This window comes from Trachemys scripta, chromosome 1, assembly GCF_013100865.1.
Source record: "Trachemys scripta elegans isolate TJP31775 chromosome 1, CAS_Tse_1.0, whole genome shotgun sequence".
NCBI lineage: Eukaryota > Metazoa > Chordata > Testudines > Emydidae > Trachemys > Trachemys scripta.
Window position 1 is genome coordinate 237,391,070 of NC_048298.1, and position 14,615 is coordinate 237,405,684.

At 41.9% G+C, this 14,615-nt stretch overlaps 1 protein-coding gene across 3 annotated transcripts in view; it reads left to right on the forward strand.

Annotated features, from left to right (window-relative positions):
• Window positions 1-14,615, forward strand: part of RASA3 (RAS p21 protein activator 3) — a 277,547-nt gene that overhangs the window by 241,756 nt on the left and 21,176 nt on the right. For all 3 annotated transcript variants that reach the window (XM_034758104.1, XM_034758102.1, XM_034758103.1), the window contains exons 8-13: window positions 5,907-5,986; window positions 10,151-10,255; window positions 10,828-10,984; window positions 11,825-11,973; window positions 13,424-13,538; window positions 14,398-14,472. In XM_034758104.1, the coding sequence (XP_034613995.1) occupies window positions 5,907-5,986; window positions 10,151-10,255; window positions 10,828-10,984; window positions 11,825-11,973; window positions 13,424-13,538; window positions 14,398-14,472 (681 nt within the window). The remainder of the gene's footprint in view (window positions 1-5,906; window positions 5,987-10,150; window positions 10,256-10,827; window positions 10,985-11,824; window positions 11,974-13,423; window positions 13,539-14,397; window positions 14,473-14,615) is intronic.

Here is a 14,615-nt window from a genome sequence, read left to right on the forward strand (position 1 = left end):
GGGAGTCAAGCAGTGACCCCTCCCCCAGGGCCACCAGCAGGGGTTGCACTCTGCCCCCTTTCAGAGCCGCAGACACCAGAGAAGCAGGCAGCCAGTGAGTTCCCCACCTTTCTGTGGGCGCTGAGGCTCGGGCTTTGGGCTTCAGTCCTGGGGTGGCGAGTGGCAGGCTCCGGTCGTGGGGTTTCGGCCCCTGGCTCTGGACCCTGGCCATGGGTGCCGATCCTTGGACCACCACCACCCTGCATCGCCCCTGGCTCCCACTGCCTCCACAGCTCCCATCCATCCCTCCATCATCTCTGGCCCCCACTATCTCCCTACCCACCTCCCAATCTACGGTTTAATTTGTCCCCTGCCTTGCCAGAGCTGAGTAAATTTGCTGTGATATTAACAAACATACAAATATTATGTTTTGCAGCAGCAGACTTACTAGCTAGCAAATCTTAAAAAACATAGCAACCAAAAAGCAAAAGAAAAAAACCACAACAAAAGACAAGAATTTGAAAAGCACCTTATTTGTGTTTCTATTCTGTTTAGATCCAGTAAAGAATAGAAACAACTGTACCTTATTTTTATTATTGAGTCTGGGGGAAAAAAAAACTCTACATAAATAAATTACAATGATTTGGACATGGATATGTGCATATTTGTTTGTTTTTCCTAAAGTTAATTAAGTATTTTAGGAAAAATTGTCAGAGCAGCCACCAGCAAGAGTTGGTGGCTGCACTCTAAGGCCACTGAAAATTTTGTTGTGAGAACCCGCTAACTGCAGACAAGGGCAAGTATTCAGTGTTGGATAATACAAGTGCTTTTAGTGATGGAATCTCAAGTTCCTCCAAATGTTCAAGTGGACAGCTAGGATCCAACCAGAATAGCTGAGTCCATACTACATTATTTATGATGTCTTCTTGATTCTTTTTTTTCCCTTGTCCATAGTGCTGCCCGTTCTTAACAGGAAGGCTGTTTTACACTGGCTTCCACTTTCCAGAATGAGGAGCCAATTCCATGACTTGGAAATTGCACTCCAGTGGAGACATCGTAGGGTCAGATCCACACTGGTGTAAATTGGCATAGTACATTGAATTCAGTAGAGAGGCAGCAAATTACAGTAGCAGACAATCTGTCCCATAGTTTGGCACACCAGGCTGGCTTCACTGGAATTGCTGCTGTCACCCAATAATGCGTTGATCCCCACTGACTGAAGGAGGAGGAAAATATGTAAATGTCAAGGAGTGAATACTTTTCTCCCCAAAATAATTTTTTAAGATATCCATTGCACAGTCCCAGCCTAAGTGGAGTGCAGTCAGTCATCAATGTGAAAAGATTAAATACTCGTGTGTAATGATTTGTGTGAGTGGCAGCTCAGTGTAAATATCCCTTTACTCAGTTTGTAGAGGCTAGATGCTGAGTAAAGGGTCCAGAGCAGCATAAAGGGGCTCTAAAAGTCCCGGATATGACTAGGCGGGAATTCCCCGGTACAGAAACTGAGGAAGACAACTTCAGGCTGTCTTCTTAGAACCCCTTCGCAAACCCTGGCATAAGGGGGTGTACCAGAGGCAGGAAGGGTCCTATTGGAAACTGGAGAGGATAGACTATGTGCTGTGGAGATTTCTGGGAAGCTGGTGACTAGCTGCCATTATTTAGGTAGCCTCTGGTATCAGAGTATCTGAGAATTAGGAGGGCACAAAGGTAGTTAAAAGCCAGTTTAGCCCCCTCCTCCCTCTGGTCTGGGAATCCCAGACTCCTAATTCCATCCTCTGAATTAATGCAGCCCACACAACTGCCCTTTAAGAATACAGGGGTGTGTGTGTGTGAGTGAAACTGAACAGTAAGCAGTCATACAGACTAATTTTAGACCTGTTCATACAGCTTCAGCCAATGGTTTCAGTAAGTGTACACTAACGACGTAGTTCCATAGGCTTAGAATAGAACTAATGCTATAATTTTTTGGTGGAAAGTCTCATGATCAGCCAAGTGTCAGTTATTAAAAACCATTTTAGCATAGCTGTGCCCTCTTGCCATGCCTGTCACCTCCAGAGCATCTCCCCAGGTCCAGGTGTTGCAGGATTTTTTCAGTTTAGTGACCCCGTTAGTCATTCTGGTGTCACAACAGTCTGTCATTTTACATAGCCTAGCCCTCTGGCCAAGTCCCTGCTCAGTTCATGCCCCTTCTGGGGTTAACAGACAAGTCTGGTTATAGGAAATCCCGAAGTCTAGTGGCTTTTGAGCCTGGTCTTCAACCTCTGTCTCTGTCCATAATGCTTGTACTCTTCTCCTTCTGATGCTGTGCCTGCCCTCTTGGTCTGGGGAGTGGTAGGGAAACCCAGGCCCACACTCTTCTCTGCGTTCCAGCCCAGGAACCCTGTTTAGGAGGCAAAGGTCTGGTTCTTCAGTCTGTCCGCCATTTTCCCTGGGCTGCTCCTACCTTTTGCCCAACTTGTCAACATCTTTTCCCCGGTCTCTGGATTCTGCTGTCCCATCTGGGAATCTGTGGTTCTTCATTGCTGCTTCTTTTGCAGCCCCAACGGTTTCCCCTCAATGCTGTTCCCAGTTACTCATAGCGGCTGGGCCATTATGAGTAACTCTTCTCTTGCCTGGACTAGGCCGTCTTTCCCTCCCTCAGGCAGGAATTCCTTCCCCATCCCTTTTCCTGGAGCAGGGGTTGTGACTTAAGTAGGGCCCTATCCAATTCACGGTTCATGCTGGTCAATTTCACGGTCATAGGATTTTAAAAATGGTTAATTTCATGATTTCAGATATTTAAATCTGAAACTTCACAGTGTTGCAATTGTGGATTTGGTAGGGTCCCTAGACTTAAGTTAGCTGCAAAGCTTTCATTAGTTCCCTTCAGGTGAACTCCCTTCCCAGTTAGCTTTCCTCTCTAAGGGGCTCACCAGGCCAGCCTTCTCCTGCCAGTGCCTGTCTGCTAGGTAGGAGGAGACCGCCTTTATACTGCTCCCCTTCTCCCAACTCAGTCCCAGGGGGTTGGGTAAGAGGGAAGCCTTGTCCCACCTTCTCTGCAAGGTTTCAGGCCCTTAAAGATTCCTTCCCCAAGCACCGTTCATTCCCAGGACCCTTAGGTCTCTACATCTATCTATGGGACCCTTCCGAAGCCTTAAAAGGCCATACCTGGATTGGGCTAACCACTAGACATTACTGCCCACAATGGCAGACTATCCCAACACATGTGCTACTTATAAACAGTGGTAGCAGAAAACATTTTGTAAAAATGTTTTTGGTCGTGGGCCCGGGGACATGATCATGTCTTAGGGCTGGCCTACACTAAAAAATTAAATCAGCTTAACTGCATTGCTGAGGAGGGTGTGAAATATCCACACCCCTGAGCAGCATCATTAAGATGACCTATACATCCCTGTGTAGACCATGCTAGGTTGACCTAGCTACCGCCTCTCAGGAAGATGGATTACCTACGTCAATGGGAGAATCCCTCCCGTAGGCATAGGTAGTGTCTACACTGAAGTGTTTCAGCAGCACAGCTGTAGCATTTCAAGTGTAGACAAGCCCTTAAAGTCACTGTTGAGGAGGTTTGCAGGGTGGGGAGTGTGGAGAAATTTGTGCTGAGCTGCTGAAATGATGTGGGGTATTAAATTACAGTGCTCTGTGGCTCCCAGGTGCAATTGTGTCAATTATGTAATGAGGTCTGTGGTCTCCAGTGCTGCTAGTTACATTTAGCTTTCATGAATTACCTTTAAAATGGCAAAAAGAAATACAATTTGTTTGACTTCATGTGCTGAAGACTATTTTCTGGTTCTCTTTTTGTTCAGTTAAATCTTTACTTACCCTGTATGTACCTACTGACATACAAAAGAAAAATAAGAAGTTAAGCTTATAATAAAAGCTACTTTTTGTGGATGGCAAGTATTACTCGACAGGAACATTTTAAACCTACCCTGAAGATGAGTTGCTGAGCCAGCTCTTGGTTGCACATTCAGTATACAGTACTTTCCTTTCCTTTGATCAGTTCGTGCTGCGGTTACTTCTGGGTGGGGTACCTTTTGCTTCTGGGTGGGGTGAGTTTCTGTCCTACGTTGGTCAAAAATGGAAACCTCAAAGTCTTTATTTCTTCTGTTGTGTTAACAAAAACAGATTTTTAGATATCCCATTTACAAACTTTGTTTCCTCCTGTGCTTTTCAAATGCAGTCAGTTTATTGCCTATGCTTTGCTTTTTGCTTTCTGATGCTGCAAATATGGGTGGAGGGAAGAGAAGCTGCACTGTGGTGCTAAGAAATTTTAGTGCTTATCCCTATATTATGATACATAGGACCCTAGCTCCACATCTCTTGAAAAATTAGCTGTTCTGCATGCTTGAGTGGGCACTAGGGTGGCCAGATGTCCGGATAAAATTGGGACTGTCCCGATATTTAACCCTTTGTCCCTCATCCCGATCGAAGTATGATCGGGACCCCATTTGTCCCGATATTCAGGTAAGGAAGCGAGTGGGAGGGAGGCTCTGCACCCACCGGCAGCCAAACTCCCCCCTCCTCGCCTCCTTCCCCTCCCCCCCCAGCGCGCTGTGTCCCCCCTCCCTCCCAACGCTTCCACCCCCCCTGCTGCCTAACAGCTGTTTGGTGGCGCTTAGGACTTTCCGGGAGGGAGGGGGAAGAGTGGGGATGTGGCATGCTCAGGGGAGGAGGAGGAGAAGAGGCAGGGCAGGGACAGGGACTTGGAGGAAGGGGGTGGAATGGGGGCGGGGCAAGGGCGGTGCAGGGGTGGGAAGAGGCGGAGGGGTGGGCAAGCACCCACCGGGCAGAGGGGAGTGGCGGGCGGGGGTGGTGGTGAAGAGGGGAGCAGCGAGCCAGCAGCAGGCGGGCGTGGGGGGGTGAGGAGGCAAGCGGTGGGTGGGGGACTCAGCAAGCCAGCAGTGGTCTGGGGGATGAGGAAGGGCACAGTGGCGGGGGCGGGGGGGGCTGAGCAGGGGGAGGGAGCAGGACCTGGGGCAGAGTCTGGGAGGAGCAGGGGTGGACTGTGGGTGGGGCTGATGGCACCCCAATGTGTCCCAATATTTTACTGTTGTGATCTGGTCACCTTAGTGGGCACATTTAGCTGACTTTCAAAGATACCTGAATAGACAGCACTTTCCTTTGCTACTTTTAAGTGCTCCTGTATTAAAGGGGTTTGTGTGTGTCAATGTTTAAGTGTTGGATTACTTCAATTGTTTTTCTTTTCGAAGTGCAACAGGAAATCATTGTAAGGAGTCTATATTTAAAACCAGATTGTTTGTTATGTTTCTTCTTTTTTTCAGCTAGACCGAGGTAGGCAACCTATGACACGAATGCCGAAGGCGGCACGCGAGCTGATTTTCAGTGGCACTCACACTGCCCAGGTCCTGGCCAGCAGTCTGGGGGGATCTGTATTTTAATTTAATTTTAAATGAAGCTTCTTAAACATTTTAAAAACCTTATTTACTTTACATACAACAATAGTTTAGTTATATATTATAGACTTATAGAAAGAGACCTTTTAAAATCGTTAAAAGTATTACTGGCACGTGAAACCTTAAATTAGAGTGAATAAATGAAGACTCTGAAAGATTGCCGACCCCTGAGCTAGACTTGAGATGTTGACAACACCTCTTGCATGATTTTCTATGTCTGTTTAACCTTTAAACACTGATGTGAAAAACCCTGATATTCTTATCTGCTCTATACTAAGGAGAGTTTGGAGTATGGTATAATTACTCTTGGTTAGCCTGAAAACACTTCTGCCTAATGAGTAGTACCACTGAGGTCAACAGAATTATTCATGTGCATAAAGATTGGCAGAATCGAAGCCTAAACTACAACTGATAGAGTGTTTACAATATTGCTAATCAATATGTGGTGAAAGCATAGTGAGAACTCCATTTTAACTATTTTTATCTTTTTTATTTATTTCTTTTTCACACCAGGTAACCAGACCTTGCAGCTACAACAAAAAATTCCATTTTGATATTGAAGATGCCGACGAGGTGGACAAAATGGAGATTAGGTAATATGTTTTTGTTACTGTGGAATTTTTTTTGTTTTTCTTCCATTATACAATTTTCCATTAAATTCAGTTTGGGTCTAATACCCTTTTCCCCAGTACCCCTCAATTAAGACTCTAGATCAGAGGTGGTCAAAGTGTGGGATGCGCCCCCCTAAGAGGGTGTGGAGGATTGTCTGAAGGGGTGCGGTGGGGTCTGGGCCAGCCCAGATGGGGAGGGAGCGCCATCCAGTCCCTCCCAGCCACCAGCTCTGCTCCGGTCTCACCCCCAGCTTTCTCCCTGCCCCACACCTGGCCCCATCCCCAGCCTCAACGCTGCTCCACTCCCGGCCCCACAACACCCCTCGGCCCCAGACCGACCCCCAGTTGCGGCCCCAGCTTCGGCCCCCTTACCCTTGTCTGCATCCACCCCGACCCCTCCCCACTCAAGCTGCAGCCCAGCTCCCAACCCCGGCTCATGGGATAGGGCAGACAGGAGTAAGGGAGAGTGTGACCCTCAAAAGTTTGGGGACTACTGCTCTAGATCTATCAGTTCGCGATTGTAATTAAGTTTAGTCCTTTACTAATGTGTGTCTGCTTTAATAATGTGTATATGGCTGTCTGAAAAGACTTCATTGTTCCTAAGACCAGTGCAAGACAGTTCTTAAGTCTGGTGAGGAGGAAGAAATACTTTGTTGGCAAAGTTTATGAAACAGTTTGGAAAAGATTAAATACTTTAATAAATAAGGGAGCAGATAAAGGGTTAGTTCTGGTTGGGCAAACTGTTCATTGAGAGTTCCCCCCCCTTATAGGACCGAGGGTATTTATTTCCATCTCTGTCCCCGACCTCACCCCAATCATGTATCTTACATTAATCTACAGCCATTTCTTCTCTGAACATTTTTACTTCCATGGACTATACATGGGATTAAGTCCCCTGTACATTTTTTTCTAACAACAAAAGTTCTCATTTTCAGTGGTTGTAGGAAGTGGCAGGCCAGGGTATATCATTACATTAGTACCAGATGTTCCTTTTACATGCAGTTTTTCTTTTCTTTTTTTCTTCCTGTGAATAGAGGAACATTTTCTTAGCTGTGGGGCCCTCAGATTGGTTATTGTAGTCATACTTGATAACAGATTGACCACTTCTAAAATTGTACCTTCCGTATTTTGCTTTTTTAAACAGCAGAACTAGGCTTTGGAAACGGGGGTGGTGGTGGTGGTGATTTACTAATTCACTGCCTTACTACATCTTTCATACTCTAGGTACACAAATATACAAAATTTAAAAACTTTGCTTGCAATAAATACAAGGCCTTGTCTAGAATGTAGCAAATGGAACCTGAATTGTGCTTCTAGCCACCTCCTCCCTTCCTTTCCCTAAAGTCTGAAGCAAAACTGCACTGAATTATAATCCATAACAAATGTATTTGGTGCCAGTTTTCCTCTCTTGAAAGTTTGTGTTTGTGCATGTGTCATATTAGGAAGTTGCATTTATGGTGGGCATCTTCTCAGAATCCAGTTATATCCGGAACCAGAGGACACGTCATTTCCAATAAATGGCTTGTTAAATCAAGGTTTGGCCATGTGTAAATAGTGATTCGTCCATCCCTTCCTTAACTTGGTTTTGACAATCTGTATTGCTCTATTAGTGTTAGTGCAGCAGCAGTGCTCAGGCTCCTGCCAGATCAGAGTCCTATTGTGCCAGGGTGAGAGAGGGCAAAAAACAAAACAAAAAAACAACCAGAGTTGAAAACTTTTTTCCCTCCCTCTCCCCCCCCAAACATTTTTCAGAAAATTTCAACTAGCTCGGGCCGACTCACAGTACAAGCCAGTGCCTGCTCAAAAAATTTGAATCTAAATTGAGATGAGATGGAACAAGTTGATACAAGTAACCCATGCAACTTAGTGCCACAAGATATTATTGAGAGGATTAAAAATGCATTAGAGATTTATGATACCAACTTCTGTTACACTAGTTAGAATAAACTTTTATAAGGATTATCAAGCCCCAGGCTTCAAGGCATGCCAACCACCTACTGTGTGGAACTAGGAAGAAACCTTCCACAAGGGCATGTCATTGCAAAATTGTTCATAATGGGTGACTTTACACCACCTGCTTTATCATGTGGTACTGGTTCCTGTTGAAGATAGAATACCAGGCTAGATGTTGTATTGTATATCCAGTATGATAATTTCTATGTCTGTGGAACATGCAATGGACGTTTAAAACTCTCTGGTTCCTTATTTATTTTAAAACCTGTTTTTTCCATATATTTATAGTACAAGTCTTACTGTTCTTCCCCTATATCTCTGTGTCGGACTATTTTTAATCCCGCTTCCACTATTATATCAGTGAGGCCTGCGGGATTCCACTCCCATGCAGGGCTCTACCTTATACCAGTGTTTCCCAAAGCAAGAGGCACTCTCTCTCCTCTTCCACACCCCCAGCAAAACTGTTTTTCTTCAGCATATCAGCTTCCATTTTAAAAATAAAAAGTAAGTCTCTGTTGCAAAGGAAACCTTTAAAGTGTGACGTAACTTGTGCAGAGACAGCTGCCTGAGTTTGTAGAGAACCTGGAGCAATACTGTCTCATTCATCTCACTTGCTGCTAGCTCAAATGCCAGTAGTTATACTCTAAATTTCAATATCGTTAACCCTTTCGCAGCATATGTATGAAAAGAGAGAAAATAGAATAGAGATTTATACCGGAATTTCCCAAGGATGAGGGAAGTGGGCATGGAAGAGGTATAACCCTTTGACTATACATAGTGGGACAGCAGGGAGTATGATAGGGTTCATTTTCCTGAAGGAAGGCGTGGTTTCAAGTTTGGGAATCGCTGCAATACACAGTCTCTCCCTCTTTGACTAGAACATCACCCCCACAGGCCAATGGTTGCTTTGTGCTAGTAAACACTCATAGCAATGACTGGGATGCTTTCCAACAGCACCAAGATTACTGTATGCACACATATATAGGATGATCATCTTCTCATTTTGTTGAAATAGCAGTGTATTGTCACTGAAGTGGTAAATATAGAGCAGTCATTCTCAACCAGGGGTACATGTACCCGTGGGGGTACTCAGAGATCTTGCCGGGGGTATATCAACTCATCTTGATATTTGCCTAGTTTTACAACAGGCTATGTAAAAAGCACTAGCAAAGTCCGTACAAACTAAAATTTCATAGGCAATGATTTGTTTATACTGCTCTGTATAGTATACACTGAAATTTAAGTACAATATTTATATTCCAATTGATTTATTTTATAATTATATGGTAAAAATGAAAAAGTAAGCAATTTGTCAGTAATAGCATGCTGTGACACTTTTGTATTTTTATGTCTAATTTTGTAAGTTTTTAAGTGAGTGAAACTTGGGAGTAAACAAGACAAATCAGTCTCTTGAAAGGGATACAGTAGTCTGGAAAGGTTGAGAGCCAATGTCATAGAGAGTAAATATCTGTCCGTAAACTACCAGCAGAAGGGTTAAACTTGAAAACCATGACAGGGAACCAATAAGTTAAACCCTAAAACAACAAATGCATGGTAACTACTGACAGATAGCTAGTGAGTGATTTATAGTGAGGTGTTTGGGTATCTGGGATGAACACTGTAATGCTGAGCCCCTGTGTTTAACAGGAGAATTACTGTATCCAAATGGGGGGTATCATTGGTGTTGTGAATTGATCCTTTTTTGTTTAGGCCAGACTCCCTGGCACATCCTGTGTGAGTAACTGGCCAAAAATAAAGGGGTTACAGTATCTGAGTTAGAAAAACCAAAATTGGAAATAGTGTGGCTTGGGAACAGAAAAGTAAGCAGTTTTAATTATAGTGCTTTATCCCAGAACTGTGTGTTTTGACATCCCAGCAGTGGATCTGCACCTGTGAATTGGAAACATTTCAGCTGCTTTTAAAAGTGTAAATTCTTGTGAACAAAACGGATGAGGAAAGGGTATTCTAGGTTTCTGTCCACTGACTTGTACAGTTATGAATTAGCAGATTCCAACAGTGTAAGCTCCTCTTTGACTCCTTAGAAACCAATACAGTATGTTTTGGAACATACTTTTCTGACTCATACATAATGGATGAAAAATGAAATTAAAAAAAGAGAAAAATGGCTCTTTTGTTTTTTTCTTATATTTTCAATATGAGTTTCTTTTGAGTTTTGGTTTTGTTGTATTACAGAGTAGACCTTTGGAATGCCAGCAACTTGAAGTTTGGAGATGAGTTTCTAGGAGAGCTAAGACTTCCTTTAAAATGTCTCCGACAATCCAGCTCTTATGAAGCATGGTACTTGCTATTTATTTTTCTTTGTCATAAAAGAAAAGGTATTGTTTTTAGTACTGTACATATATTTTTATTACAAAACCATAACAGTAACTACTGTTGGGTAACAAAGTTTAAATGCATTTAACTTCCCTCTAGTTTCCCACACAAAAAACCTAAGCCAAAATCTTCAATTACCAAACTATCAAAACAAAGATATTGAAATATTTGAAGCATTGTTTTGATGGCATAGTTGTTGAAAAATTTGACTTTTTTTTTTATGTGCGTGCAAATTAGGTGGGAGTTCTAATACATTTAACTTTGATGTTATGCACTGCAATTCTGCAGGAATGCCATACTTTTATTACTGTATGGAATTTTATATTATCTTAAGTACACAACACTTTATGATCAGAACTTTCCCTAGTAAAGCTGATGCAAAAGGAACTGGTGCGCAGCTTTGGAAACCTAATTCAGAACATCAGAAAGTCAATACGTTTACGAGTGTTGTGTGTGTACCTACATATTATATATGTTCATGTATAGCTTAAGAGCTTTTTTTCTGTTTCAAGACCAACTATTTTTTTGCCTGCCAGGTATTTCCTGCAGCCCAGAGATAATGGCAACAAGTCATTGAAGCCAGATGACCTTGGTTCCTTAAGGTTAAATGTGGTTTACACTGAGGACCATGTTTTTTCCTCAGACTATTACAGCCCACTTAGAGACCTCCTGTTAAAATCTGCAGATGTTGAGGTAATTTATTTGCTGCTGCTTGTTGTTTACCTGCTACTTATCCTCAAAGCCCCCATAAATATTTGTCATTTTACAAGTGAGGTTATAGAACTGAAGTTGCCAGAGATCTCAGCTGATCCTTTTTTTTTTTTTTGTACTTGAGACTTTTATGAAGCTGTATATCCCTTGTGCTTGTTTTTGTCCGGGCAGAAAAGATCTGTATCTGCACGCACTGATGGTAAGTACAGACACACCCAGCTACAACAGTGGTTATGAGAACCCACATGTACTCCTCAACTGTCTAATCCTACATGTGTATGCAAAATAAACTTGTTGGGTTTGATCAGTTGGCTTTCTTCTGCTGGTAAAGAAATGATTTACCTGCATTTATGTAGAAAAAATGTTTTTTGTTTTTTTGTGCATACTAATCCTAAACTGTGAAATGGGATGGACTATGTTTGAGATCAAAGCATCCAAAATGCTTTTAGTTGTTGTACTAGACCATTTGTTTCCCTAAAGAGAACTGTATTTAACTTCTTTGATAGTGGCTTAAAAAATACAGCAAAAAGTACAGGTTTTTATGTCCAGTATTTCGCAAGCAGCTGCGATATTCATTGAAACCAGATATTAACAATGGGAAAACAGACACTGCATTGTCATGGTTTTTAAATTGCTGCCCTCTTGTGATCAAAACTTATAATTGGCAGACAAAGTGGAAATTGAGACCCAGCCATCTCACAGGTGATGGGGCACAGCAAGATAGTATGTGTGGTACTGTGTGAAGAAAAAGAAACTAGTGTTAATAAGTGGTGATTACTTTAGATACACGTCTCAAAGTTTTTGCTTCTCTCTGTTGTTCAGCCTGTTTCAGCATCTGCTGCACATGTGTTGGGTGAAGTTTGCAGAGAAAAACAGGAAGCAGCCATACCTCTGGTTAGACTTTTTTTACACTATGGCAAAATTGTGCCTTTCATCAGTGCAATTGCAAATGCTGAAGTGAAGAGAACTCAGTAAGTACCAAGGAACCACTAATTTTTAAATAAAATTTCAGATGTTGCTATAACGTCATGCTCAATTTATGGAATTGCAATGGCTTTTTTAAAAAGTAATCATTATTATTATTTAGTTCCTCTACTGTGATTCCTGAAATTATTTGTATACTTTAACTCGCGGGTGCAAAAAACCCAGTGAACAACAGATTGCAAATCTGATGTATACGCTAATGGCTGTTTGCAAAATTAAGAACCAGTATGCGTGCATACACTTGTTAACTGGTCTATTTATTTATTTTTAAAGACTATTTCAGTTTCTGTGTGCATGCTTCCTTTTAGAGGGTCAGTATACCAATATTGAAAAAAACAGTTGAGCAAAAGGTCCCTGCAAGTTGTACTCCGGTTTGGGAATGGCCTTTGTGGGTTTCCTTCATACATGATTTAACTCTTGCTGGCCAACTGTATATCATCATTAAAAACAGCATATCCGTGGGTGATGAAAAGCAGGAGAGATGTGAGAAAGCCACATAGGGAGAGAGTGAGTGGGAATGTCATTCCAATAATAGATACAAATAACTCTATCTAGATTAGTATTGCTCTCTTTAGTCAATATTATGCCACGCCTAGGAAGTCTGACATAATAATGTGGCATGTTTCTCAGTAAGATTGATTTGAAAATATGTAAAACGCACATTTCTGGAGGTCATTCACAAACCTAGAGGCTGTAATCATGCGAATATAAGGTTAACAAATGCTACGGTCACTCATCTGCAGCTTTTTATGTCCCCAGTCCTGCAAAGAGAATTGTGCAGGTGGCTCCCCACTGAAGCAAGTGTGGGGCTGTGTAGGCTCAAGGGTCCACTCGCACGGTTCTGTTTGCAGGATTGGGGCCTACATAGTGCATAACATACAGTATTCCATCAAGCATGGTACTGTAGTTCAGCCACAAAAGGTCACTTAGGTCATACAATCTTATTAATCACCCCAAATATGCCTTTTGTTAGAGTAGTTAGCAGATGGAATCCAGTGCCCAATATAGTCATGAGACTGAAATGGCTGCCTCCCAAGTTCTTGCTGGGCAGTAGTGCATGAAAGCACAGACATTTTTCACGGTTTTTCCATTAGGTTGTAAGCTCCTTGCGGCAGGGTCTATGTCTCAGCATGTGTTTGTGCAGTGCTCAGTGTAGTGGAACTCCTGTGCACTACTGTAATAAAAATTATGAAGAACCCCCGCAAATTCTCAAACCCTCTAACAACCTTATGTTGATGACTGTTGTTTTTCTATGATAAGCTAGAAATGCACTAAACCTTATACAATGCATTTCATGGCAGCCCTTAGGCAAGGATCAAGGGGAATATTGGTGTGTGCATTCAAAAACAGCTTTTCATCGTTCAGTTGCTGCTTTTATTTCTACATGTTAGTGATTTATTACAAAAGACTAAATTATAGAAAATTGTTCCCTTCCAGAGACCCCAACACCATTTTCAGAGGAAATTCATTAACTTCCAAGTGCATTGATGAGACCATGAAACTGGCAGGGATGCATTATCTTCAGGTTACACTAAAGCCAATTATAGATGAGGTAAGAGCAGATTCAGAACACAATTTCAACCTAACGGGCCTTTTAGGATCAGACATTGTTGATGTTTTGCCCCTTAAGATTGCTTTGCAGGACTAATGTTGAGCTTGTATTTAAATGAAAACCCATGTGGTTCTCATTACCCATTGAGTCACCAGTTCATGAACAGGGGACTTTCATTAAAGAAAAATAAAAAGTTTCCATGTGAACTGTGTCTAAAATAAGCCTCTTGTCTTTTAAAATAGGTCATTTAGGTTCTGGAAAATGGTTAAAAACAAAATAAAAGCCTAAGAAAATAAAAACTGTGCACAGCAGAAAACATTGGTCATAAATAACACATTTCATCCTGTCACTTTAAATGAATATGATTATTCCTAGATAACTGCATATCTGACAGCTGGCAATGTGGTGATGCTTTATTATCTCTCTAGTCCAGTATGGCTCTCCTTTTTTTTTTTTTTCCCAGAACCATAATTGAGCAACAATTTCAGACCACAGATTTCCTTTAAGTGATTCAGCACTATCGTACCTAAACACTTACTATGATGTCTCATCAGGAAATACTATTTTTCCTAAAAATAGTTTTAAGTACTATCTCTTTGGAACAAGAAATGTTTTCTTAAATGATGACCTTGTTTGGGAGGACCTGGTGGAAACGTCATCCTTTTAGGTGCAGGATATTGCCGAAAAATAGAATGTAACATTTTGGAAAAATTCAAAATCTTGACGAGCTGACGAGTGATGTCTTGTTAGAAGACAAAATACTTTACCCAAGAAAGCTAGCAGCCTAAATCCTTTATATTAAGACTTCTTCCACCTGAAGATACACCAGTGTACTAATTCTTCATCATGTTCTTTCTAGATCTGCCAGCTCCACAAATCTTGTGAAATTGATCCTGTGAAGTTAAAAGATGGTGAAAATCTAGAAAATAACAGGGTAGGCAATCAGATTTGAAATTGAAAACAAAATCTCTAATTATATTGAGTATTTTGTCTCCCTTACTGAGGTCCCTGAACCTCATTTGGTGTTGTAAATTAAGCTTTCATATGTTAGTAGCCACTGGAAGCCTTCTTAACCTC